This window comes from Oncorhynchus nerka, linkage group LG2 (genome assembly GCF_034236695.1).
Source record: "Oncorhynchus nerka isolate Pitt River linkage group LG2, Oner_Uvic_2.0, whole genome shotgun sequence".
In the NCBI taxonomy this organism is placed as follows: Eukaryota; Metazoa; Chordata; class Actinopteri; order Salmoniformes; family Salmonidae; genus Oncorhynchus; species Oncorhynchus nerka.
In genome coordinates this window covers 87,438,826-87,463,756 of record NC_088397.1, presented here as the reverse complement: position 1 = coordinate 87,463,756, position 24,931 = coordinate 87,438,826, and the positions used below count along the sequence as shown (strand labels likewise).

General features: G+C 41.1%; 1 protein-coding gene across 1 annotated transcript; it reads right to left on the bottom strand.

The window, feature by feature from the left end:
* Nucleotides 1-849: 849 nt before the first annotated feature.
* Nucleotides 850-17,512, bottom strand: LOC115144135 (E3 ubiquitin-protein ligase RNF182). Its single transcript, XM_029684903.2, has 2 exons — nt 17,176-17,512; nt 850-3,193 (listed from the first exon to the last, which is right to left on the bottom strand). Exon 2 carries the CDS (start codon nt 2,303-2,305, stop codon nt 1,505-1,507), a length of 801 nt encoding a protein of 266 aa, XP_029540763.1. The 5' UTR covers nt 2,306-3,193; nt 17,176-17,512; the 3' UTR covers nt 850-1,504.
* Nucleotides 17,513-24,931: the final 7,419 nt, after the last annotated feature.

The window sequence follows — 24,931 nt, the reverse complement described above, 5'->3', positions numbered from 1 at the left end:
TACTGCATCTCAGTGCTTGAGGCGTCACTACAGACACCAAATCAAATCCAGGCTGTATCACAACCAGCCGTGACTGGGAGTCCCATAGGGCAGTGCACAATTGGCCCAGCATCGTCCGGGTGTTGCCGGTGTAGGCTGTCATTATAAATAAGAATTTGTTCTTAACTGACTTGCCTAAATAAAGGCAAAAAAAAAAAAATGGTGGACATGATCTAATAGACTGGGAGTGTTACCATTAGACACAGGTTCTGCACAAATTGTGTGGTTCTATCATATTCATATTGTGGTTGATTAATGCTATTTCTAAGTTCTAGTGCTAGGTAAGGTTTCTTATAATTAGTAGCATTTGATTGTGCCAGCCAGATATTCCTTTGAGTTGCTCTCCTGTAATAGCTAACAAGAAGCTTTTAGGAGCTGAGGTCCTTCGACGCCATGGGGGTGCTCCCATGTGCCAGGTCTCCGGAGCAACAACACTAAAATTAGTTCGAGTTAGCAAAACGTCAGCATTTTAGCAGAATGGGTCTGTGGGGCTGGAACCGACTGATTCACACATCACAAAATGGTACACTTTTCACTGCGGGTAATTCTTCAGCATAAACGACTACTGTGCATAATACATTGATTTCTCCAGTCCCTTGTGGGTAGTGTTCATGAAGCTTCTTATGTAGCTGTGTGTCGTCTTCCTATATGATAACTTGCATGTTTTGCATTTTTACATAACTTATTCCATCTTCATTTTTAAGTACAAGGAATGTGATTGTATCCAATTAATAGTGCAAATTGGAATCAGTTGCCCAGGAAATGTGGGTTATGGGGAAAAAAAAAAAAGAATGGCAAAGATCACAAAAGTGTCTTGAGTCTTTTATTGAAATATCTAGTAACAGTTTAGGCGGTTTGTCCGTTCCCAATGCAATGACACAGACAGGTTTTACAACGTTAAGTTACTGCAGGGGCACAAACAGACATGCCTTTAAAAGGCAACTAGGAACATGGCGTATACATGGTGACTATGCTGAGTGTCTGAATACATCCTTAAAACTATGGGTTTTCATAGTCTGTTGCCCATAGGTCGAGCAGATGGGTATTCTACCACAGTACAGTTAACACTGAGAGGATCATATTATTTTTGAACAATACAGTTTGGTGATCATCACAGTAATAACTGAAGCCCATTCCGGTGAGCTGCATGAACACAAACGGCAGCAATCTGATGCAGGTTGAGCTGTGTAATTAGAAAACCATTCATCAGGCCGTGGGCCTTTCACAGGTTGTCTTGAATAGTCAAGCCATACATCCAAATCCAAGTGGTCACTCGGATGTTTTAGTGCTGGTATTATCTGAAGAAGGTAAAAGGAAGGGGTGGGGGGATATTTTACAAAAGGACAGGGTGTATAGATTTGCATTGGTGATTTGGCTTTGTCTTTTACAGGTCTTGCTATGTCACATCCACTGATAGAAATACATTGGTATTAGGATGGGGGAGGGGAGTTAAGCGGAGGCGTGGCTATGTCGCTATGGACTGCATGATCTCATGGCACAGGCATTGACAGAAGCCGTAGAAGACACACAGAACCAGGGTGGAGGGCACCAGGCTGACCAGGATAATTCCCAGGGTGAGCTGCTGGATCATCAGAAGATAGATGCCCAGCGGCAGCGATGAGAAGTAGACTAGACACAGGACGCCGATAAGGAAGCTGGGGAAGGTGCGAGAGGTCCATGCGCCGCACTTCTGCGCAGGCAGGTGGCAGGGCAGCGAGGCCAGGCTGGCGGGCCGGTACAGGCGCACCATATTGAGCATGCTCATGGAGTCTGATGACTGCGACTCGCCCGGCACCTCCATGATGGTAATGACCAGGCAGTCGGAGGAGCTGTGTGACTGCTCACCGGTTGTGACGCAGCCGCCCCCAGAACCACCACAGCCACCCTCTCCACCTCCACTCCCGCTCAGGCTGCCCGGAGTGAGCAGCACCTCCCCACTCGGGGTGATGGAACCACCACTCTTCCTGGCGTGGTCCTGGTAGGTGAGGATGGCCAGGATGTTGCTGTCGTCCTGCAGCAGCCAGATGTCATCGTCGGACACGTGCGTCTCGTGGCGGCAAAAGGGGCAGCTGACGATGCTGGGGGACGAGTTCTCCACGATCTTCTTCAGGCATTTGGCGCAGACGCGGTGGAGGCAGCCCAACACCTTGGGCTTGCGGGTACGAGTGTCATAACGGTTGTAGCAAATCTTACACTCCAGCTCCTCCACGGTGTAGACCAGAGGCTGGTCCGTCTCCAAGGTCAACTTCTCCAACTTCTGGCTCATTGTAAGAGAGAGAGAGAGAGAAGGGAGGGAGGGATGCCCAGCTAGCCAGAAATGTAGGCACTAGTGCAGCAGTGCCGTGTTCTAGAGACACCCTGCACTGAGACACCCTGCACTTTCAACAACAGCTGCGGTCTCTCCGGTAAAGTTTTGTCCCAAGATTTGTACGATTTCTGTAAAAGATTTGTATGAAGATACAGTGAATGTTATTAATTGGTATTGTCCACGTTGACGTGCACAAGAAGTGGAATCCAAATTATGATTTAAGACACTGATATGATGGCTCATACTTTTTTACACCTTTTCATAGTAAAAATACATTCACACCTACATTGCACAGGTAACAATCATGCTCTGATATATGTTCATGGTTGATCCTGAACACCCTGAATAATAGAGTTCGTATTCACAGTTGAGTATGCATGCTGAGTATGGCTTTACTTTCAGAACAATGTATGGTGCTAAATTAGCATTTGAGGGCATAGGACTGAGGTTAGACAGCTTTACATCTTCAACAATGCTGTATGACTGGTCGCTACCAAAACGTAGCGCATGCACACCTCGGATCAGAGATGTTCCTCTCCAGATGAGTTTCCAATGACAAAAACATTTGAACAATTTAATGAGAGAACATTCCGGTTTTGAAAATCCCTGTTATGTGTAAAATGTGTAAACAGAAAAAAATACACAAGTGTATAGAAGGCGGGAACCATGTTTACATGTGCCAATGCCACTATTGCTTCGAATATCCAAAATATGGAAGGATGAATTGGATTATATCCGTCAGGAAATCTTGGGGGAGTTGGTGTCAGATGATCCAGCTAGAGAGGGGCAGTGGTATTCCCAGTATAGGTATTCCCAGGACCTTGGTACAGCAACATGGTCCCTCCTCTGTGGAAAGAACACAAGGGAATATATGTCAGGGAACATTGGAAATCCAAAATATATCTAAAACCTGCACACCGCCTTTTGATTGTCTTGCAGGCTAAGCCGCTGCATATACAGTACGCTGCATGGGTTTGAATCCAGCCTACTGCTATTTCCGTTTGGGACTGCTCCACTCCTTAAAAAAAATATGCACTAGTTACGACAGATGATCAACTTTGACCGGATTCTATTTTTCATTTCAGAGTGCATGAACGGACAAGGTGTCAGGTTATTGTCAAAATGTTGGTAATGTCAACACCAGTTTACCAATACTTAATTCAATGAATTTGGGTCTATGCATTTCTTCAATATCAGCCTATTGTCTTTATCCAAGAATTGTATCCACACATCCTTCATCACTGTCATATAGCCTACATCCCAGAGCTACATCCTTCATCACTATCATATAGCCTACATCCCAGAGCCACATCCTTCATCACTATCATATAGCTTACATCCCAGAGCCACATCCTTCATCACTATCATATAGCCTACATCCCAGAGCCACATCCTTCATCACTATCATATAGCCTACATCCCAGAGCTACATCCTTCATCACTATCATATAGCCTACATCCCAGAGCTACATCCTTCATCACTATCATATAGCCCCAGAGCTACATCCCATCAGAGTCTACATCCCAGAGCTACATCCTTCATCACTATCATATAGCCTACATCCCAGAGCTACATCCTTCATCACTATCATATAGTCTACATCCCAGAGCTACATCCTTTATCACTATCATATAGCCTACATCCCAGAGCCACATCCTTCATCACTATCATATAGCCTACACCCCAGAGCCACATCCTTCATCACTATCATATAGCCTACATCCCAGAGCTACATCCTTCATCACTATCATATAGCCTACATCCCAGAGCTACATCCTTCATCACTATCATATAGTCTACATCCCAGAGCTACATCCTTTATCACTATCATATAGCCTACATCCCAGAGCCACATCCTTCATCACTATCATATAGCCTACACCCCAGAGCCACATCCTTCATCACTATCATATAGTCTACACCCCAGAGCCACATCCTTCATCACTATCATATTGCCTACATCCCAGAGCTACATCCTTCATCACTATCATATAGCCTACATCCCAGAGCTACATCCTTCATCACTATCATATAGTCTACATCCCAGAGCCACATCCTTCATAACTATCATATAGCCTACATCACAGAGCCACATCCTTCATCACTATCATATAGTCTACACCCCAGAGCTACATCCTTCATCACTATCATATAGCCTACATCCCAGAGCCACATCCGTCATCACTATCATATAGTCTACACCCCAGAGCTACATCCTTTATCACTATCATATAGCCTACATCCCAGAGCCACATCCTTCATCACTATCATATAGTCTACACCCCAGAGCTACATCCTTCATCACTATCATATAGCCTACATCCCAGAGCCACATCCTTCATCACTATCATATAGCCTACATCCCAGAGCCACACCCTTCATAACTATCATATAGCCTACATCCCAGAGCTACATCCTTTATCACTATCATATAGCCTACATCCCAGAGCCACATCCTTCATCACTATCATATAGCCTACATCCCAGAGCCACATCCTTCATCACTATCATATAGCCTACATCCCAGAGCTATATCCTTCATCAGAAGAGAGTGTTCATCTCATGCTTTATTTATGGTCATCCAATGTCATTCCAGTTGCAACCTTTAATGGGCTTATCATGATTCATCATCCATAATAGGTACTGTGGTGATCCTCAATGTCCCCAGTAATAGATCCTATTTCAGTACACGACACACTGACATCACGCTCAGATGCGCGCGACTCATGGCGGTAGTAAGAAAGCCATCTCCATCTGTGCCCATTCAACATAGCCTAGATGTAATTTTTTATTACTTCTAAACAAAATGACATTTTGGGGTTCTCATACGCTTGCAATGATATTTTGATTCTTGCTTGAACAGTCGTTAAGATTATATTTGGTTGTGATCTTTGCAAAATAACTGTTTTGGATGCAGCAGTTGTTAGCTGGAATGCTAACGCTCATTGATATAGCAAAAAGCTAGCCAAAGAGCCATTTTACTGGTTGAAAGGTTTTAGTATTATGCAGTTGATTTGTGATGATGACAAACATTATATTAAGCAAGGACATTCATACGAGACTTAAAATCCAATTATAATCCAAAAGTAATGTGAAATGCACTCATAAGCAACATGTAAATAGAGGCTTTTTTTGCTGGCGTTCTATAATAACTCCCCCTTGTTCTGTCACCAACTTGCGCGCATTGCCCTCATGCGCCAATGTTTGTAAACGCAGAAAGGGGTCTATAGCCCCCTTTAACTTGCCTTTCTCCTCCCTCCCCTCTGTTAATTTACCTCGTCACCGTTCATCACCTCCTTTCTGTCACGGGCATCAATCCACCCTCCACACACACACACCTCTCTCTTTAATACAATCCACAGTACTGAGAAGTTGTGCATCACGGGGGTTGGGTATGCAAAGGGATGGATGGAAGCCCTATGACATGTGGCACTGTAAACCACTATTGTGTTATGGGACCCTCCTTTACATACAGTTGAAGTCGGAAGTTTACATACACTTAGGTTGGAGTCATTAAAACTCATTTTTCAACCACCCACCCACAAATTTCTTGTTAACAAACTATAGTTTTGGCAAGTCGGTAGGACATCTACTTTGTGCATGACACAAGTAAATTTTTCAACAAATGTTTACAGACAGATTATTTCACTTATAATTCACTGTATCACAATTCCAGTGGGTCAGAGGTTACACTAAGTTGACTGTGCCTTTAAACAGCTTGGAAAATTCCAGAAAATGATGTCATGGCTTTAGAAGCTTCTGATAGGCTAATTGACATAATTTGAGTCAATTGGAGGTGTACCTGTGGATCTATTTCAAAGCCTACCTTCAAACTCAGTGCCTCTTTGCTTGACATTGTCATGACGTTACCCTCTTTGGGTACAGCAAGCACCATCCCCCTCTCTCTGTCTCCTACACTCAGGCTGCTGCGACCTCAGGTCGTAAATTCCTGGAGGAGATTATCTCCTCATGGCCACAGTATAGAGAGAGAGTGAGTTTTCATAGAGAGAACAAAGGAATTTCTTCCACCTCACAGAACTTGAGGTCCGAACAACATTTATGTTCTGGAGAAGGTATAAAAGATCGGTGAAGAATCCAGCTACGAACTGGTCCGTTTGGTACAATTTTGTGAAACTCATGGGAGCAATACGGCCACATTACCATAACGCTGTTTATTCAATAGCCTCAGATATGAGGCTTACATCTAATTGTTGTATAAAATGAATGAGTGAGGATTATACTGTTTGTGAAATTGTGTAATGTGATTTTGGACTGTTTAATGAAGGAAACTCCAATTCCCTTTGGAGTTGAACTAAATCAGAGGTCCGCCCATGAGCACAGTTATGGTCTGGCGTCCTGGGACAGGCCCCTTTCTGCTCTTCCGAATAAAACCCCCATCTTGAGAATTTCTCAACAGACCATGTTTCTCTCAATTACGAGAGGACAAAGGTTGCAGACCAGCTTACCTCGATAACGAGAGGGCTAAGGTTTGAGTAAATGGCTGAATCTTTTAACCATACCACGTGGTTAAACTTTTAGACTATCGATACCGACAGAATAAGAACAAGTCTTTGATATTAATTACTAGTCTGCAGCTAGGAATTCGGTAACATTGAACGCGAAGACCGACAACCGCCGAAACATCTATTCTATAACGACAAGAATGAATGTCACTCTGAATTCTAACCACGACAGAGAGAGAGAGAGAGCGGGCGGACAGACTCTCCAACAGAAACAAACTTTTCAACAGAGATCCCGACGACACACTGAGCGTAAATATATATATATTGATTGCAATTGTTCCCGAATGAGTAGGCGTTCATGTGCAAAGGATTAGCATTTAAATTGTTATAATTATCACTCTGTCTAACAAGCCGCCATACCGGTTTAGCCCACTAGGGAACATACCCCGATCATTTCTTTGTAACCATATCTTGTTTGTTTGTTATGCATTTCTGTGAGTACTTAGTTAGTAAATAAATTATTTTCAGACAATTGATGTATGGATGACTCATAGTGAAGACTGGGTTTGTGCAGATAACCAACAATTTACAACGTTTGGAATGAGACTAACGTGAGGGAATTAAGAATTCATTAATCAGAAGACTAAATTATCAGATATTAAAAGATCTGAAAGTTATATTAGGAAAATTATAACTTTGTAATCTGAATATTTTCCTTGGTGCCCCGACTTCCTAGTTAATTACAGTTACATGATTAAGTAGATTAATCACGTAATAATAATTACAGAGAATTTTTGATAAAGGTTCATCTTCAGGTTAATGATGCCAAAGACACGACAACATCATGGGAAAATCAAAACAAATCAAAATTATAGACCTCGACAAGTCTGGTTCATCTTTGGGAGCAATTCCAAAAGCCTGAAGGTACCACGTTCATCTGTACAAACAATAGTACGCAAGTATAAACACCATGGGACCACGCAGCCGTCATACCGCTCAGGAAGGAAACGCGTTCTGTCTCCTAGAGATGAACGTACTTTGGTGCGAAAAGTGCAAATCAATCCCAGAACAACAGCAAAGGACCTTGTGAAGATGCTGGAGGAAACAGGTACAAAAGTATATATCCACAGTAAAATGAGTCCTATATTGACATAACCTGAAAGGCCGCTCAACAAGGAAGAAGCCACTGCTCCAAAACCGCCATAAAAAAGCCAGACTACGGTTTGCAACTGCACATGGGGACAAAGATCATACTTTTTGGAGAAATGACCTCTGGTCTGATGAAACAAAAATAGAACTGTTTGGCCATAATGACCATTGATATGTTTGGAGGAAAAAGGGGGATGCTTGCAAGCTGAAGAACACCATCCCAACCGTGAAGCACGGGGGTGGCAGCATCATGTTGTGGGGGTGCTTTGCTGCAGGAGGAACTGGTGCACTTCACAAAATAGATGGCATCATGAGGGAGGAAAATTATGTGGATATATTGAAGCAACATCTCAAGACATCAGTCAGGAAGTTAAAGCTTGGTCGCAAATGGGTCTTCCAAATGGACAATGACCTCAAACATACTTCCAAAGTTGTGGCAAAATGGCTTAAGGACAACAAAGTCAAGGTATTGGAATGGCCATCACAAAGCCCTGACCTCAATCCTATAGAACATTTGTGAGCAGAACTGAAAAAGCGTGTGCGAGCAAGGAGGCCTACAAACCTGACTCAGTTACACCAGCTCTGTCAGGAGGAATGGGCCAAAATTCACCCAACTTATTGTTGGAAGCTTGTGGAAGGTCACCTGAAACATTTGACCCAAGTTAGACAATTTAAAGATAATGCTACCAAATACTAATTGAGTGTATGTAAACTTCTGACCCAATGGGAATGTGATGAAAGAAATAAAAGCTGAAATAAATCATTCTCTCTACTATTCTACTATTATTCTGACATTTCACATTCTTAAAATCAATTGGTGATCCTAACTGACCTAAGACAGGAAATTTTTACTAGGATTAAATGTCAGGAATTGTGAAAAATGGAGTTTCAATGTATTTGGCTGAGGTGTATGTAAACTTCTGACTTCAACTGTACCTTATTTTTTTTATCAGGCATTAAAATGCATTAAATAATTTTCCTTCTATCGAAATAGTCAGCCAACAAGTTGTAGCACATATGTATGGTCTCTCTCCTTTCGCTCGCTCTCTCTCCCTCGCTCTCTCTGTGTGTGTTTACTAAGATGATGAGTCACACACCAGAATGTCAGTGGGAGAGAGTTGTGGAGAGTGAAGGAGCAGCACAGCACACTACAAGTGCACAGATCTGATTTCTCTCACCGCTTGTTCTGTCATTATGTAACACTTCCTTCCTTCCTTCCATCTTTCCTCCTCCCTTTTTTCTCCTGTGCACAGGTTGTTAGAATCTGAACTGTGCCTATAAATATCCCACCTGTAGAGCTGGGTGGGATACACAAGTTGTTTTATATAATGCCTCCTTTTTTTCCTTCTAAGACAGCAGGGCGATAGGGAGGTTGGAGGGGAGCCCTCTCTTTATGCTGATGGAATAGAGAGACTGAAAAAGAGGAGAGCGAAGAGACAGATATAGCTTACAGATAATGACGATGACATTGGGTGGCAGGTTGTCTCTAAGGGATCTGGGGATGGGAAGAAGAACACAAGGTTGCATAAACAATAGGAAATGTTTCTTTGAATAGATGTTTATTCTAGGGCCAAGGAATAGATGTTTATTTGAATAGATGTTTCTGCTAGGGCCAAGGAACAGATGTTTATTTGAATAGATGTTTATGCTAGGGCCAAGGAATATATGTTTATTTGAATAGATGTTTCTGCTAGCGCCAAGGAACAGATGTTTATTTGAATAGATGTTTATGTTAGGGCCAAGGAACAGATGTTTATTTGAATAGATGTTTCTGCTAGGGCCAAGGAACAGATGTTTATTTGAATAGATGTTTATGCTAGGGCCAAGGAATATATGTTTATTTTAATAGATGTTTATTCTAAGGACAAGGAGGCACTAGAAGCAGCACTGTTGTCCTCTTGGTCTGCAAAAAAAAAAAAAAAATGCAATTACCGGCTACACATCCTGAAGGGACACTGTAAAACGCCCGGACATATTTATCACTATTTTATCCCTCTGATGAAGCTGTATTTTATCCCTCTGATGAAGCTGTATTTTATCCCTCTGATGAAGCTGTATTTTATCCCTCTGATGAAGCTGTATTTTATCCCTCTGATGAAGCTGTATTTTATCCCTCTGATGAAGCTGTATTTTATCCCTCTGATGAAGCTGTATTTTATCCCTCTGATGAAGATGAAGCCCTGTATTTTATCCCTCTGATGAAGCTGTATTTTATCCCTCTGATGAAGCTGTATTTTATCCCTCTGATGAAGCTGTATTTTATCCCTCTGACGAAGCTGTATTTTATCACTTTGATGAAGCTGTATTTTATCCCTCTGATGAAGCTGTATTTTATCCCTCTGATGAAGCTGTATTTTATCCCTCTGATGAAGCTGTATTTTATCCCTCTGATGAAGCTGTATTTTATCCCTCTGATGAAGCTGTATTTTATCCCTCTGATGAAGCTGTATTTTATCCCTCTGACGAAGCTGTATTTTATCCCTCTGACGAAGCTGTATTTTATCACTTTGATGATCCCTCTGATGAAGCTGTATTTTATCCCTCTGAAGAAGCTGTATTTTATCCCTCTGATGAAGCTGTATTTTATCCCTCTGATGAAGCTGTATTTTATCCCTCTGATGAAGCTGTATTTTATCCCTCTGACGAAGCTGTATTTTATCTCTCTGATGAAGCTGTATTTTATCCCTCTGACAAAGCTGTATTTTATCCCTCTGATGAAGCTGTATTTTATCCCTCTGATGAAGCTGTATTTTATCCCTCTGACGAAGCTGTATTTTATCCCTCTGATGAAGCTGTATTTTATCCCTCTGATGAAGCTGTATTTTATCCCTCTGACGAAGCTGTATTTTATCCCTCTGATGAAGCTGTATTTTATCCCTCTGATGAAGCTGTATTTTATCCCTCTGATGAAGCTGTATTTTATCCCTCTGATGAAGCTGTATTTTATCCCTCTGATGAAGCTGTATTTTATCACTTTGATGAAGCGAGTGTGTGTCTTTGGTTAGTTAATGAGCACAAAATGAAGTTGCCCTCATTTCGAAAAAGCTTGTGTGCATGAGCTAAATATAGCTTGGTCCCTCTGAAGCTAATATTTGGAAATAACTTGCGGGAACTAGGGTAACAAAAATGCATTTAGGACTAAGATTATAGGTATATGCACTAAGACTAAGCTATGTGTATTTTTTTTTTTTTGTCAAAACAAATCCTCTAGGCCACTGAAACTGAGTCTCCCTAAGATACTATTGTATCCTACCAGAGCTCTTTGGGAAACCGAGCGAACTGAGTGACAAACGGCAACGCTGTAGGAACCGTGACTCTCATGTTACCACACAGAGACTGATACAGCTGTTTGAGGAACACAGAGAAAATAGACTACTGGCGATTCCCATTGACCTGAGCCCAGTAGACAATCGAGCTCTTCTCGTGGCTTTTAACAACTTCCATTTGGTGTCAGTTTGATCATTTGCAAAGGCATTAACACGCTTGCAGACACCTCTGGCCACAGACGTCACCTCAGCGTCTATTCCACGTCATTTCACTGAACAACGTTGATTCAACCAGTGTGTGCCCAGTGGAAATACATAGTGTTTCCTTGTCTAATTAGCTGACAATACATCCAGGGTGGGTTCTAGACAGGTGGAGGAGGCATCACTCTTCACCAGAGGTAGAATTATGAGGAAGACAATAGTCAACTGTGTCATTTCATGGCTCTCAGTAACAAAACATAAAATGTCCTAATCCCATTTTTTATGAGCTAAAATAAAAGATCCCAGAAATGTTCCATACGCACAAAAATCTTATTTCTCTCAAATGTTATCCTTTGTCAAGATAATCCATCCACCTGACAGGTGTGGCATATAAAGAAGCTGATTAAACAGCATAATCATTACACAGGTGCACCTTGTGCTGGGGACAATAAAAGGCCACTTTAAAATGTGCAGTTTTGTCACACAACACAATGCCACAGATGTCTAAAGTTGAGGGAGCATGCAATTGGCATGCTGACTGCAGGAATGTCCACCAGAGCTGTTGCCAGAGAATTTAATGTTAATTTCTCTACCATTAGCTGCCTCTAACATCCTTTTAGAGAATTTGGCAGTATGTCCAACCGGCTTCATAGATTAAGGCCTAATTTATTTATATAAATTGACTGATTTACGTATATAAACTGTAACTCAGCAAAATCTTTGAAATTGTTGTGTTTATATTTTGGTTCAGTATATATCGCCTACCATTTCCTTAAAGGGGACATCTGAAGTTGCTACATAAATGTTTGGACTTAAATCAATTTGATTCTTGAAGAATATAACTTATAAATGCCTCATGAGCTTAAGTTCAACTGGCACACCCCATCATAACCCAAAACATAAGCTTGTTTTACTCCAATGGGTGTAAACATTGTAAATGTAAACAAACACTGTAGCCTCATAACATGGTTAAAAAGATAATTGTCATGAATTGTCAGTCCTTCCATCCATAGTCTATTAATTTGAGAGTGGTTACATTTTTCCAGGCCCATCCCTCAAATGACGGTTTGTTATTGTTTCAACTGCGGACTGGCCCTATAATTGAATGTCAACTTGGCAAGCAGTATTGCTTTTATTGCTAGTCTATTCTTGCCTTTTATAGTGGACAAAGAAACGGCAAATAATTATCTAGAACATTTCACACTTGTATGCCTACATATGAGCTCCCTTGAGGAGCAGTGGTCTAAGGCACTGCATCTCAGTGCTAGAGGCATCACAACAGACACCCTGGTTCGATTCCAGGCTGTATCACAACCGGATGTGATTTGGAGCCCCGTAGGGCAGAGCACAATTGGCCCAGCGTCATCCGGGTTAGGCCGTCATTGTAAATAAGAATTTGTTCTTAACTGACTTGCCTAGTTAAATAATGGTGAAATAAATGTAAAATAAATAATAAACCTCAAACAGTCACACTCCAAACCCCACTATGGCCAAGACCAAAGAGCTGTCGAAGGACACCAGAAACAAAATTGTAGACCTGCACCAGGCTGAGAAGACTGAATCTGCAATAGGTAAGCAGCTTGGTTTGAAAAAATCAACTGTGGGAGCAATTATTAGGAAATGGAAGACATACAAGACCACTGATAATCTCCCTCGATCTGGGGCTCCACGCAAGATCTCACCCCGTGGGGTCAAAATGATCACAAGAACGGTGAGCAAAAATCACAGAACCACACGGGGGGACCTAGTGAATGACCTGCAGAGAGCTGGGACCAAAGTAACAAAGCCTACCATCAGTAACACACTACGCCGCCAGGGACTCAAATCCTGCAGTGCCAGACGTGTCCCCCTGCTTAAGCCAGTACATGTCCAGGCCCGTCTGAAGTTTGCTAGAGAGCATTTGGATGATCCAGAAGAAGATTGGGAGAATGTCATATGGTCAGATGAAACCAAAATATAACTTTTTGGTAAAAACTCAACTCGTTGTGTTTGAAGGACAAAGAATGCTGAGTTGCATCCAAAGAACACCATACCTACTGTGAAGCATGGGGGTGGAAACATCATGCTTTGGGGCTGTTTTTCTGCAAAGGGTCCAGGACGACTGATCCGTGTAAAGGAAAGAATGAATGGGGCCATGTATCGTGAGATTTTGAGTGAAAACCTCCTTCCATCAGCAAGGGCATTGAAGATGAAACGTGGCTGGGTCTTTCAGCATGGCCAAAATACCAGCAACAGTGTGTGAAAACCTTGTGAAGACTTACAGAAAACGTTTGACCTCTGTCATTGCCAACAAAGGGTGTATAACAAAGTATTGAGATAAACTTTTGTTATTGACCAAATACTTATTTTCCACCATAATTTGCAAATAAATTCATTAACAATCCTACAATGTGATTTTCTGGATTTTTTTCTCTCATTTTGTCTGTCATAGTTGAAGTGTACCTATGATGAAAATTACAGGCCTCTCTCATCTTTTTAAGTGGGAGAACTTGCACAATTGGTGGCTGACTAAATACTTTTTTGCCCCACTGCCCTACAATGTTGTCATTGTATTGTATATTACAATATCTGAATGTGGCAAATAGTTGTATATTTTTCCAATATATTATGACATGAGATATATTGCACACAAATATATTATCAATATACTACACTGTATATTTTAGAAAATAAATTGAGTGATTTGAAATTATTAAAATACATATATTCAATATATTTTATTTCCAAAAGGGATTATGTAGCTTTGGGCATTGTTTTCTAGGAAATCTACATGCCATCAAGCCTTGCCTGTGGCTGCTGGTGTGGCCTGCTAGGTCGGAGGTAAGATACCTGTTAAGAAGACAGCATGATGTCAGATCAACAGGCAAACATCTGTGGCCCCTTTTCTATGGCAGGCACAAACACTGACACACATCACTGTGCCAATACCATGGCTCCCTACATGCTACATCCGCAAACAAATGCTATCATTTATATAGTGAATTATTGCTTTTTTATACAATATATTTTCATTCAGAAACAAAATTGTACAGATGTTCTTTTAAAAAAAACAGGTAACATTCAAATATTGTTTATGTTTACACATCCCTTGTGCCTGGCTGTTCCACAATGTAGAAAAGTAACTGAATAGAATATAAAATAATATAATAGAAATGTTATTGTCCATTTGGTTATAATGGCCATTCGTCTTTTGCCTATTTCCCAATTCCCAATTTGGCTCCGGCCAAATGATACACCACGCCCACGGACGTTAGTTTCTTCTCCGCAGTGAGTCTGAACGTGAGTACCTGCCCGACAATTTCTAGAACACAAACACATTCTAACTGTTCGGATTGGTCCCAGAAACAGATGGGTTCGGGCCAGAGCCAGAACACAAGTGGGTAAAGCAGTGTTTAGAAAATGTGTCATTGGCTTTGACATTCTGATTGATTAGAGACGATCAAATGGCTGATCACTTTGTTTTGTACAACACCTCACGGCAGTCTCAGACTGAAGTATGTAGCGAACATAGACCAGCGGAATAATTCAGTTTGAGTCGTCAGGCAAATTTCCCAACACTTCCAGACAAACACACAGGGTCAGTTGCGGTACAGCGCCCCTGAATGGAGAGCAATTTTATGGTTAAGTGCCTTGCTCAAGGCACTTAGCCATTACTGGGGCTATCGCCATTACAAGAAAACACCAATTGCATTACAGGCCTTAAATCCTAAATCAACTATAAAACAAAGCAGAATAGTGTAAACAAACACAAACAAACAATCAGTGTTGACGTTATATTTGCTGCAGGGAACAGTCCACATACCTGACAAGATGATATGAAGAAGTAAAAGAAACTGCTGTACACTGAATAATTCACTTTGAACCTGAGATATATTCAAAATAGTAGCATTTTGGTACTGTATAATACGATGAAGCTAATTCACTTTGAACCTGAGATATATTCAAAATAGTAGCATTTTGGTACTGTATAATACGATGAAGCTAATTCACTTTGAACCTGAGATATATTCAAAATAGTAGCATTTTGGTACTGTATAATACGATGAAGCTAATTCACTTTGAACCTGAGATATATTCAAAATAGTAGCATTTTGGTACTGTATAATACGATGAAGCTAATTCACTTTGAACCTGAGATATATTCAAAATAGTAGCATTTTGGTACTGTATATTCAAAATAGTAGCATTTTGGTAATAATACGATGAAGCTAATTCACTTTGAACCTGAATATATTCAAAATAGTAGCATTTTGGTAATTCAACCTGAGATATATTTTTTTTGGTACTGTATAATACGATGAAGCTAATTCACTTTGAATGTAAAAAATATAGCATTTTGGTAGCCCAATTCTAACCTTCCTTCCTAATTCACTTTGAACCTGGAAACTATACTTTTGGTACTGAAATATAAGAACAATTCACTTGAATGTAAAAATATAGAGAAACAATCCATACTTTATGAGACAGACACTATTGTGTCTTCTTCTTTCTGGTATGAGACACAGCAAATAGTCAACTCTGTTCTGATGTGGTGTGATCAGACAGGTTGATAGGAAATGCAACTGGGAATAGTGGTGGTCAACCACACGTTTCCACTCATTGCATTCCCGGTCTGACTGACTGAAGTCACTCATTATTTTTTAAAAGCTGTACAATTAGGTTTCTTTTCTTATCGTACAGCAAATGCATGGTTGCTTTTAAAGTATAAGACATGCAGTAAAACAACATTGTTTTAGATGCATGTTGTTGCCAGGCATTTTGAGACCTGTACTGAAGGACCTGTATTCATTTTGGAACATTAATCAAATCACATTTTTAAATAGTTATATATAGAGTATCTACAATAAAAAATCAATAATTCAGTCAATTCTTCTTCTCCGACTATCATTTCATTTTTTTTCTTTTTATTTTTGGGGTAAAAATGGCCAAGTCAAATAATGACACATACATTTTTTTTAGATTATACTAGTTCTTGGGGATTCATTATTCAACCCTGTCTTATGTCATTTTTAAATTATAAATATCTTTTGACGTTTCTCAAAGTCAAGACATTGAGCTGTTTATATTTACCATGTTAACACTATTTTGGCACTAATGAAATTACTACTTTGTGAGTAAAAACACATATGTCCAATTGAAGGCTTATGAGTATTTAAAACAATAGCTTATTCTAATAAAGTGGGGGTCAAACACCCATGCCGTTTTGATCAGCAGCAAGCCTCTGGAACTCCTGTTGCAAATGTTTTATCACTACAGGCGATTTCAAAAACGCCTTTTAAAATGGACTCCATATTTAGTTTAGGCAATTAAACTGCACAATATCATTCTAGCCTAGAACCTATTGTGATAGGCTAGATATTTATTTCAGCAAAAACATGTTTACAGCTGTTGTTGTTTCTATTAGCCTGTTGTGCTGCATTAATGTGTGTATTATAATTCCTAACAAGAACAAATGTCAGCCCTGTTGCTTTGGAGTAGTATTTAGAACCAACTCATTAGAATTCAACATCCCGAAGATGTAATACATTATGCAATCTATTCTCCTGTATACTAGCTTATAGACTAATAATATTGTACGAATATATTTATATAATTTTATGTATTTGCCAAAACCATATAGGTGTGAGCCGTGTGACAATTGTATAATTCATAGCCTCATTGCGATTGAATATAGCCCAGTCGCAACAAGCCCAATTTAGATTCAGACTAATCCAGCAATCACATTTCGCCGCAGTTAGGTGCACTCACCCTTGATCCGCAAGTGTAGGACAACCTGGCACACCGTGTGACAATGTCTTCCCGTCAAGGTCCAAGGTACCTGAGGCTTATCGCCATCACATTCTCCCTCCCTCGTTATCTAATGTCGCGCGTTGTCGGTGAGTCACTGTCGATATTGAGGTCCCATCTGCCCGTGTCCGACTGCTACATCCCCCTCAATGCGGTAGCGCGAGCTCCGTAGTATCAGGACCTGCACCGATTTCTCTTCAGTGGTTGCTGTGGCAACAACACCAAGCTCATGCTGCATGCGACTGAGCTGCGCGAGCCTCGGCGGTCAAGCTTCGCTGTGGCCTGTGATGGCTGGAGACAGCAGAACCTGTGGCAGAACTGTGTGGAACCATTACATTTCAATGCCAATCACTGGAAGGTTGTATAAATTGAATTATTCATTTTCAAGAAATTCTACATAACCATTCCATGTTAAACAAATTACAAATAAACACACAGACAAAATCAAACAAAAGCATGGGGCATGAGCTGAGAAACTGAAAGAATATCCTACAGACAGGAGTAAAAATACAAATTGTGTCTTTGTCGCAAGCCTTTGCTGCAGCCCGAGCCGTTTCCAAGGAAACTACCACTTTATCCCTCAATGGAAAGGCGAGTACGGAACAAAACACGCCTTTTTTCGTGGCAAATTAGAATTTACACAGCAGGTTAGGAGAATAAATGTAGCATGTTAGGATAATTAGGTTAAGGTTAGGAAATTGGTTAGCGTTACCGAAAATCAGAGGTGGGACACGTCACTATTATTCGAGTCACAGGCAAGTCTCAAATCACAAGTTCGAAGTCAGTCATAAGTAGAACCGGTCGAGTTTAGAGTAAAGTCCTGTAGACCTATGCTCTCAATTGTTGCCAAATTTGTTCATATTCTTGAGCAATACTCTCTCCCTACAATTTATTTGCCGTTGGGCTGCACCTGATCCTTTAGCTGTACAGCAAATCCCCAATCTGTTCGCTAGCTCGGTAGTTTTCAAACCTTTTGACCCACAAGCCCCAAAAAGGAGTGGTTCAAAGCTTGCAACCACCGCACATGCACTCGCGCACAATGGCTGCGCAAATGTAGCCTGTAATTACAGCCATAAACGGTGATGCATTTTCAAAACGCAAGATACAGAAACAAACGACGTTTTACACCTGCATTTTGAGCTGAAAGTCATTCATGATAGCAGTCAATATCGTCTCCGGATATGTCACATTCCCACTTCTCTGGAATCCAGAGCAAGAAGGATCATATGGCCTACCTGTGTGCAGCGGATGATGCAGAATCGGATGGAAAACATCAGTGGCAATTTTAGCATGTACATTTTGGTGGGGAAAACTCAGATTATTTTAGATGCATGCCAGCAAAGCCACTACAGAACACTAAACAATACATTAATTGCACTATAACGGTGACAAACGGTGCCAACAAACTGTTAGGGCCTACATAAAACTGTCCCAACAGCAGAGCTTTCTTTTCAGCACCATGGAGTGAATCCTTACCACAGCTACACCTGGCTATCAGCGGAGCCTTGTCTGGCAGCGAAACAGTTAATTCAGCCTCATTTACTGCCTTAAAAAAACAGCTGATATGGCTAACTTGCTTAAACAACTGTGGTTTCTAAGGACAATTGAGCTATACAAACTATGGCATAAGGGAATGATGAGCGGATAAGAGGTAATCTGTAATTTAAATTAAGACAATGAGCGAGTTAAGACTGATGTAGTCAATATAACTATTTGTTCAGCACTTTTGAAATGTACAGCGACAGAATTCAGAACATGGGCCATTCCTACAGTATTCTCCCTGTACACCAAGTCAGAACCATATGATAAATAAAGGAGGCATTTAATCAAAGCTCTTACGACATTCGATGATGACATTTCTCTAAAACAGGCTATAGGCTACATGTGCAACACCAAGTCAGAACCGTAGGCTAAGTTATGATGGGGAAAGGGACCAAATGATTAGGGTGAGGCACATGGGCTACTAACAGCTTACTACACTACATACACTTAGTATTACTTTCTTAGCTACAGTATACATTTCTCCCTGTCATATTTCATAATTTATGCAGCAGCATACAATACATTGTAGGACTCACCTTGTTGTGCTGTGCTCACTTGAACAGGAAGGTGGCGCGGCGGTCCTTGCACTTTGTCATCAAAGTGGCATTCTCTAGATTGATGGTGTTTTCAAGACAACTGGGAACTTGGAAAGAAACAAGGTTGAATCATGACGTCAGTGCCCTTCAGGTCGGAGCTCTAGAAAGAGGCCCGAGTTCCCAAATTGGAATTCTGAGTTGGATGACTGTTCAAAAGGTATTTTCCCAGTTGTAGCAATTATTTTTCAGAGTTCCCAGTTGTCTTGAACTCACTGAAATTTGAGAATTCCCAGTTCTGAGTTTCCAGTTGTTTTGAACATGGCAGAAGTCATGCTGGATTGACAGCATGGCCTATGTATTCAACCTTTTCTGGCACATGGTGTTGCATGTGAATGTTTATCCATTCAAGCTTGGTAAAGAGACCCTTAACCCCAGAATTGGACCACACACCCTTGCCACTGAATAGCAGGCTAGTGATTGCTTTGCAACTCTTGCAGTTAGCCACTGATTCCTTCCAAACTACTCATTGTTGAATTTGCGATTTCCAATTTGTTGTGTACATTTTATGTCCAATGGCCAATGAGCACTGATACGTTTTATCTATAATTTATCTTCATATGACAAGGATTTGCCAGTAGATTGTCAACGTGATTCATGATGATGACTGCTTGTCTAGTTTGCTTGCTAAGATTTTGAAAGTATGATGTTGACATGATCAGTCCAATCAAAGCTACATTAGATATGTGATTTGACTTAATTTATTCTTTGGCCAATGCCCTTAGCCTTCTTGGATGGGCACTTCTAATGTAAATCTATGGCAGCACCTAAGGGGCTTGAATTTTAAAGCTCTCCCGTAGATTTTGCTGTGACGTAGTGTCCACATGAGTGACAGAACTCTAAGCCAATCACAGCATAACTAGAGAAAATGACCAACCCCTACGCTCTGTATTTTCCGATGGCTGCCCCACCACAACAGAAAACACTGAGCTAGGCTGAAACGTCTGTATTTTGGAGCTGCCTTACTCAAGAAAGCAAAAAAGAGACCATGTTTGTATGCTGCTTTATTACCTTATATATATATATATACATTTTGACATTGTTTGCAAAGTGATATGTGACACATATTAATCCTAAAATAACATGCAAAACAGGCAACACATATTTTGTATTATTTGGCCCAACCTGCCCTGAATGACAGGTCACCACTGGAAAACATGATCTGTCTGTTACAGTCTGTAGCCTTTTTCTTCCTCAAAAATATTGTAATTCATTCACCAGAATATGTTACATCTTCATCCCATAAGTATTGAAGGTAGTGCGATGTTACAGCTATCTTTAGATATAGCTAGTACCATCATTGAGGTGTATATTTACAAAATATATATAAACGCAGCATGTAAAGTGTTGGTCCCATGTTTCATGAGCTGAAATAAAAGATCCCAGAAATGTTCCATACACACAAAAAGCTTATTTCTCTACAATTATGTCAACACATTTATTTACATGCCCGTTAGTAAACATTTCTCCTTTGCCAAGATAATACATCCACCTGACAGGAGTGGCATATCAAGAAGGGAAGTGTGCTCTTCACGGATGAGTCCCGGTTTCAACTGTACCGGGCAGATGGCATATGGTGTCGTGTGACATATGGTGTCATGTGAGTGAGCGGTTTGCTGAAGTCAAAGTTATGAACAGTGCCCCATGGTGGCGGTGGGGTTATGGTATGGGCAAGCATAAGCTACGGACAGTGAACACAATTGCATTTTATCAATGGCAATTTGAATGCACAAAGATATCGTGACGAGATCCTGAGGCCCATTTTCGTGTCATTTATCCACCGCCATCACCTTATGTTTCAGCATGGTAATGCAAGGCCCATGTCGCAATTATCTGTACACAATTCCTGGAAACTGAACATTTCCCAGCAGGCCCGGCAGTAGGATTAACTCAGCAAGAGGGCATTAGAAATGACTAAGGGGGCACAACTATTTTCGCTTGCTGTTAACACAGGATGGAAAATAATCGATAGTACAATTACACACAATGTATTTGCAGCCACACACGGCTGTCTTGCCACAAGAATACAGGCTACTGCACCACTTTACAAACATGGACAATTAATAACCAACTGGAGAAATTGCAAGTTATGACAACGCTACATGCATAATACTCATCAATGCAATGCAAAACAGTTGCTAATTACTGTAATAACCAATGCCAATACAATGCATTTCCAATAGCGGAAAGCAAACAATAATGTACAATACACTACCAGGATTTATCAGTACAATTCAGCTTGGACGCAGCTACCAAGCTGTCTTCCCACGAGAGTGCAGTACTACGCTGCATATGATATCAGAGAAATTAGTATTCCATGGCAACACTATAGCTACATTGTTACTCAACCATTGGCCAAGGTCTGCCCACCCTTATCAATGTAATGCAAAGCGCCTCTTCTACCATATAAAACAACATTAAAAAACAATCTGATTATAAACCAAACATTTCCAATCCAATCACAGATATCAAGCAGAAAACTTGGCAGCAACTCCAATAAAGAAAATCACTTCTACGCCTATTTCTGACATTTGCCACGCATTTCCAAAAGCTAGCAAATAACTAAATAATACAAGCCCAGCCAGGCTGCCTGTTCGTACCCAGATTCAAAAGAGTTGCAGCCGCCTTGATGCTGTGTTGAACCTCCTCAGCAGTCTCTCGTTCCCACTCCCCACGGAATTTGCTTCTAAAATCCCTCTCAAATGCCAGTTGAATCAGTTGCGCTTTCCTCCTGTGCAACATGCTTCGTCTGTGCTCACTGAATACGTTTTTCAATGTTGAAAGAGTTCTCACAAATTGCCGTGGATGCTTCAAATGTTCATCCCAGTTTCAATGCCAGTCATCACAGTAAGCATTGCTGTTAGATGCCCCAGATCTTCTCCAGATCAGGTGATTTCAGTCTGTAGAAACTGGCGTGTGACAGTAAACTCAGTTTCCACAAAGTCTAATGAGATTAAGTCCAGCAGTGGTTTCACCTTTTTCACATCCATAAAGGTTTCATTTTCTGGGTGCAAGGCACACAGGGCCTCGACAAGTTGACTGTTTTGTTCGTTTAATGTTGCTGACATTTCTCCCAGTACAGCATCCAGAGTGCTGAAAAAGAAAATGTTGGACTCCCTCTCATTTATTTCTTCTTGCTGGCCCATTGTTGTTTTCGACCACATATTCTTTCAGATTACTACTCACTACTCTTCGCCGTTTGCTTGGAGCGGAGGTGTCCATGTGTTTCTCCCATAACTCATCAAACTCACTGTCACGTCGCAGTTTTTCCACGCACTGCGGACGACTCGGATGCCAGTGTACAGATCAGTTAATCAGCCTGAAGTAGCTTGTTGGGGGGGGGGGGGGGGGGGGTCGAGCAGGCTGAGTACTTTGTGATCCATGAAGGCAATGAATCTGAAACACGGTTTGTAAACAGCGTCCAATAGGCCCACAGCCTCAAGTCGCACCTCTGTACCGTAGGTGCGGGTACTCTCGATTTCTCTGAGCAGGTGGATGATGCTGTCCAGAGATTTTATAATGACACTCACTGTGGCCAGTTTCTCTCCTGAATATTGCACAGACACAGTTGGTTTCCTGAGAAACTTGTAAAGGGAAATACACACGTTAAAAAAGTCATCCAATGCAACCTCAAGAGGACATAGCGTGCACTTTGACTAAATGCAGCTGGTGATTAAAGCAATGCACATACGGCACTTCCCGATTCAGTTTGCCCTGCACCACCTTTCATAACATTGACTAAGAATCTTCTCGGTGCTAAGGTCAACATTTGTTAGTTCTGACAGGAACCAAGTTAGTCAGCGATAAAGTATCACATTCTTTACTCGTTGCCATTGACACTAGCCGCTCACAAACACGGTTGTTTTCGCCCACATAACGAGTACAATTGAAATGTTCTCGCACCCGGTTGGGTCTTCAGTCCCATCCACTTTAACTGTGTACCATGAATCACCTACTTCCTTTTCCTCTGTGACTACATCACTCATGAGCCCAATTATTTTGTTCTGGATGTCATGAGATGTGTGTGGCATTGCAGGGAATTGTGCTTAAGGCAAGTTCCTCGTCTTTCCTGAGCATATAATCTAACATCACCAGGAATAGTCCACCACCCCCTTCCCCTCTTGCGTCCATCGTATCCAAAGTTAACCTGAGAGGAAGCTCGTTGATAGCAGGAAATTCCACAATCGATGATAAATACATACAATATCTTGCAAGCTGTGCAGAATTCACAAGTTTTGAAATCTCTGCTTCCCGTGCATTCCTTGCTTGTTTTTCTGTCCAAAGTACCATGCATTTCAAATGTTATTTGCTTGATGCGTGCCTCGATGACCTTCGCCTTGGTGATTAGCATCGGCTCAGTGGCCTTGGGGTTCTCCCCCTCCCCGCCACTTTGATCCGATGCTGCAGTTGTGCCCTGGCGAAGCCACTTTCTAATATCCACCATGCTATCAGCTACCTACCTAACTGTTAAACTTAGCTAAATTACATCCAGCTGCGCTGTGAAACTTTTTTTTCTTCGTAGTATGTAACTTTGAAAGTAAACCTAAACGGTCAAATTTACCCCGCCCTTCTACTGTGAAGGCCAATCAAACTGGTAAAATGGGTATGACGTACGACGTACGTATGATGCATGAATGAAGCATACACAACAAATCAGTTGGACATGACGGAGGGGGCAGATTGTGGTACAGAATAAGGATACAAAACTGAGGGGGCACAATATTCCAACTAAGGGGGCATTGCACCCTTTTGCCCCCTCGTGGTGCCGGGCCTGCTCACCAGACATGTCACCCATTGAGCATGTTTGGGATTTTCTGGATCAAAGTGTACGGCAGCCTTTCCTTTGTGCACCAAATGACGTTGACAGATCATTGATCAGCATTCAAGACACGCAACTTGTTGCGTTTAGATGTTGCGTTTAGTTTAGATGTTTTTGAAACAAGAATTTGGTGCAATGGCATAGGCCTATGTTAGAGACTAGATCGAATAAGCAATGGTATAAATATAAAATGCAAATGTTATGTAGCCAAATAGAATATGTATGAAAAAAATACTTTTCCCATTCAGTGGGAACCCACCCACCAAACCTTCTTCTTTTATAAGGTTTAACAGCGGTTGGCATCCAATTTGTTGCATTACAGCCACCTACTAGACACACTTATACTCTACTTGAAAAATGTACTAAATAAATACCCTACCATCTAACACCATACTCACTCATTTCAAAATTATATAAAATAAAATTAACACCCCCCTACTCCACTAATTAAATGTATTTATTCCTACCTCGTGCAATCACCCTGAAAGGATGGGACATCACCACTTAACACATCCTGTAACTCTTCTGCTGTCAAGTCTCGCACACCCAAATGACCTCTCTGCAGCTGCCACCCCAACCTCAATTTTCTGAGACTTCCGTTCCATCCCAGTAGCATAATTGATAACCATTGCTATAAATGCTAAAAATCCAATCTTACTCTAACTTATTTCATATATTTTTTGCCTATCCCTCTGTACTGGTATATCTCTACTACTCTCACCACTTCCCATCTTCCTCTACTTTCTTCACTGCCTCAGCATAT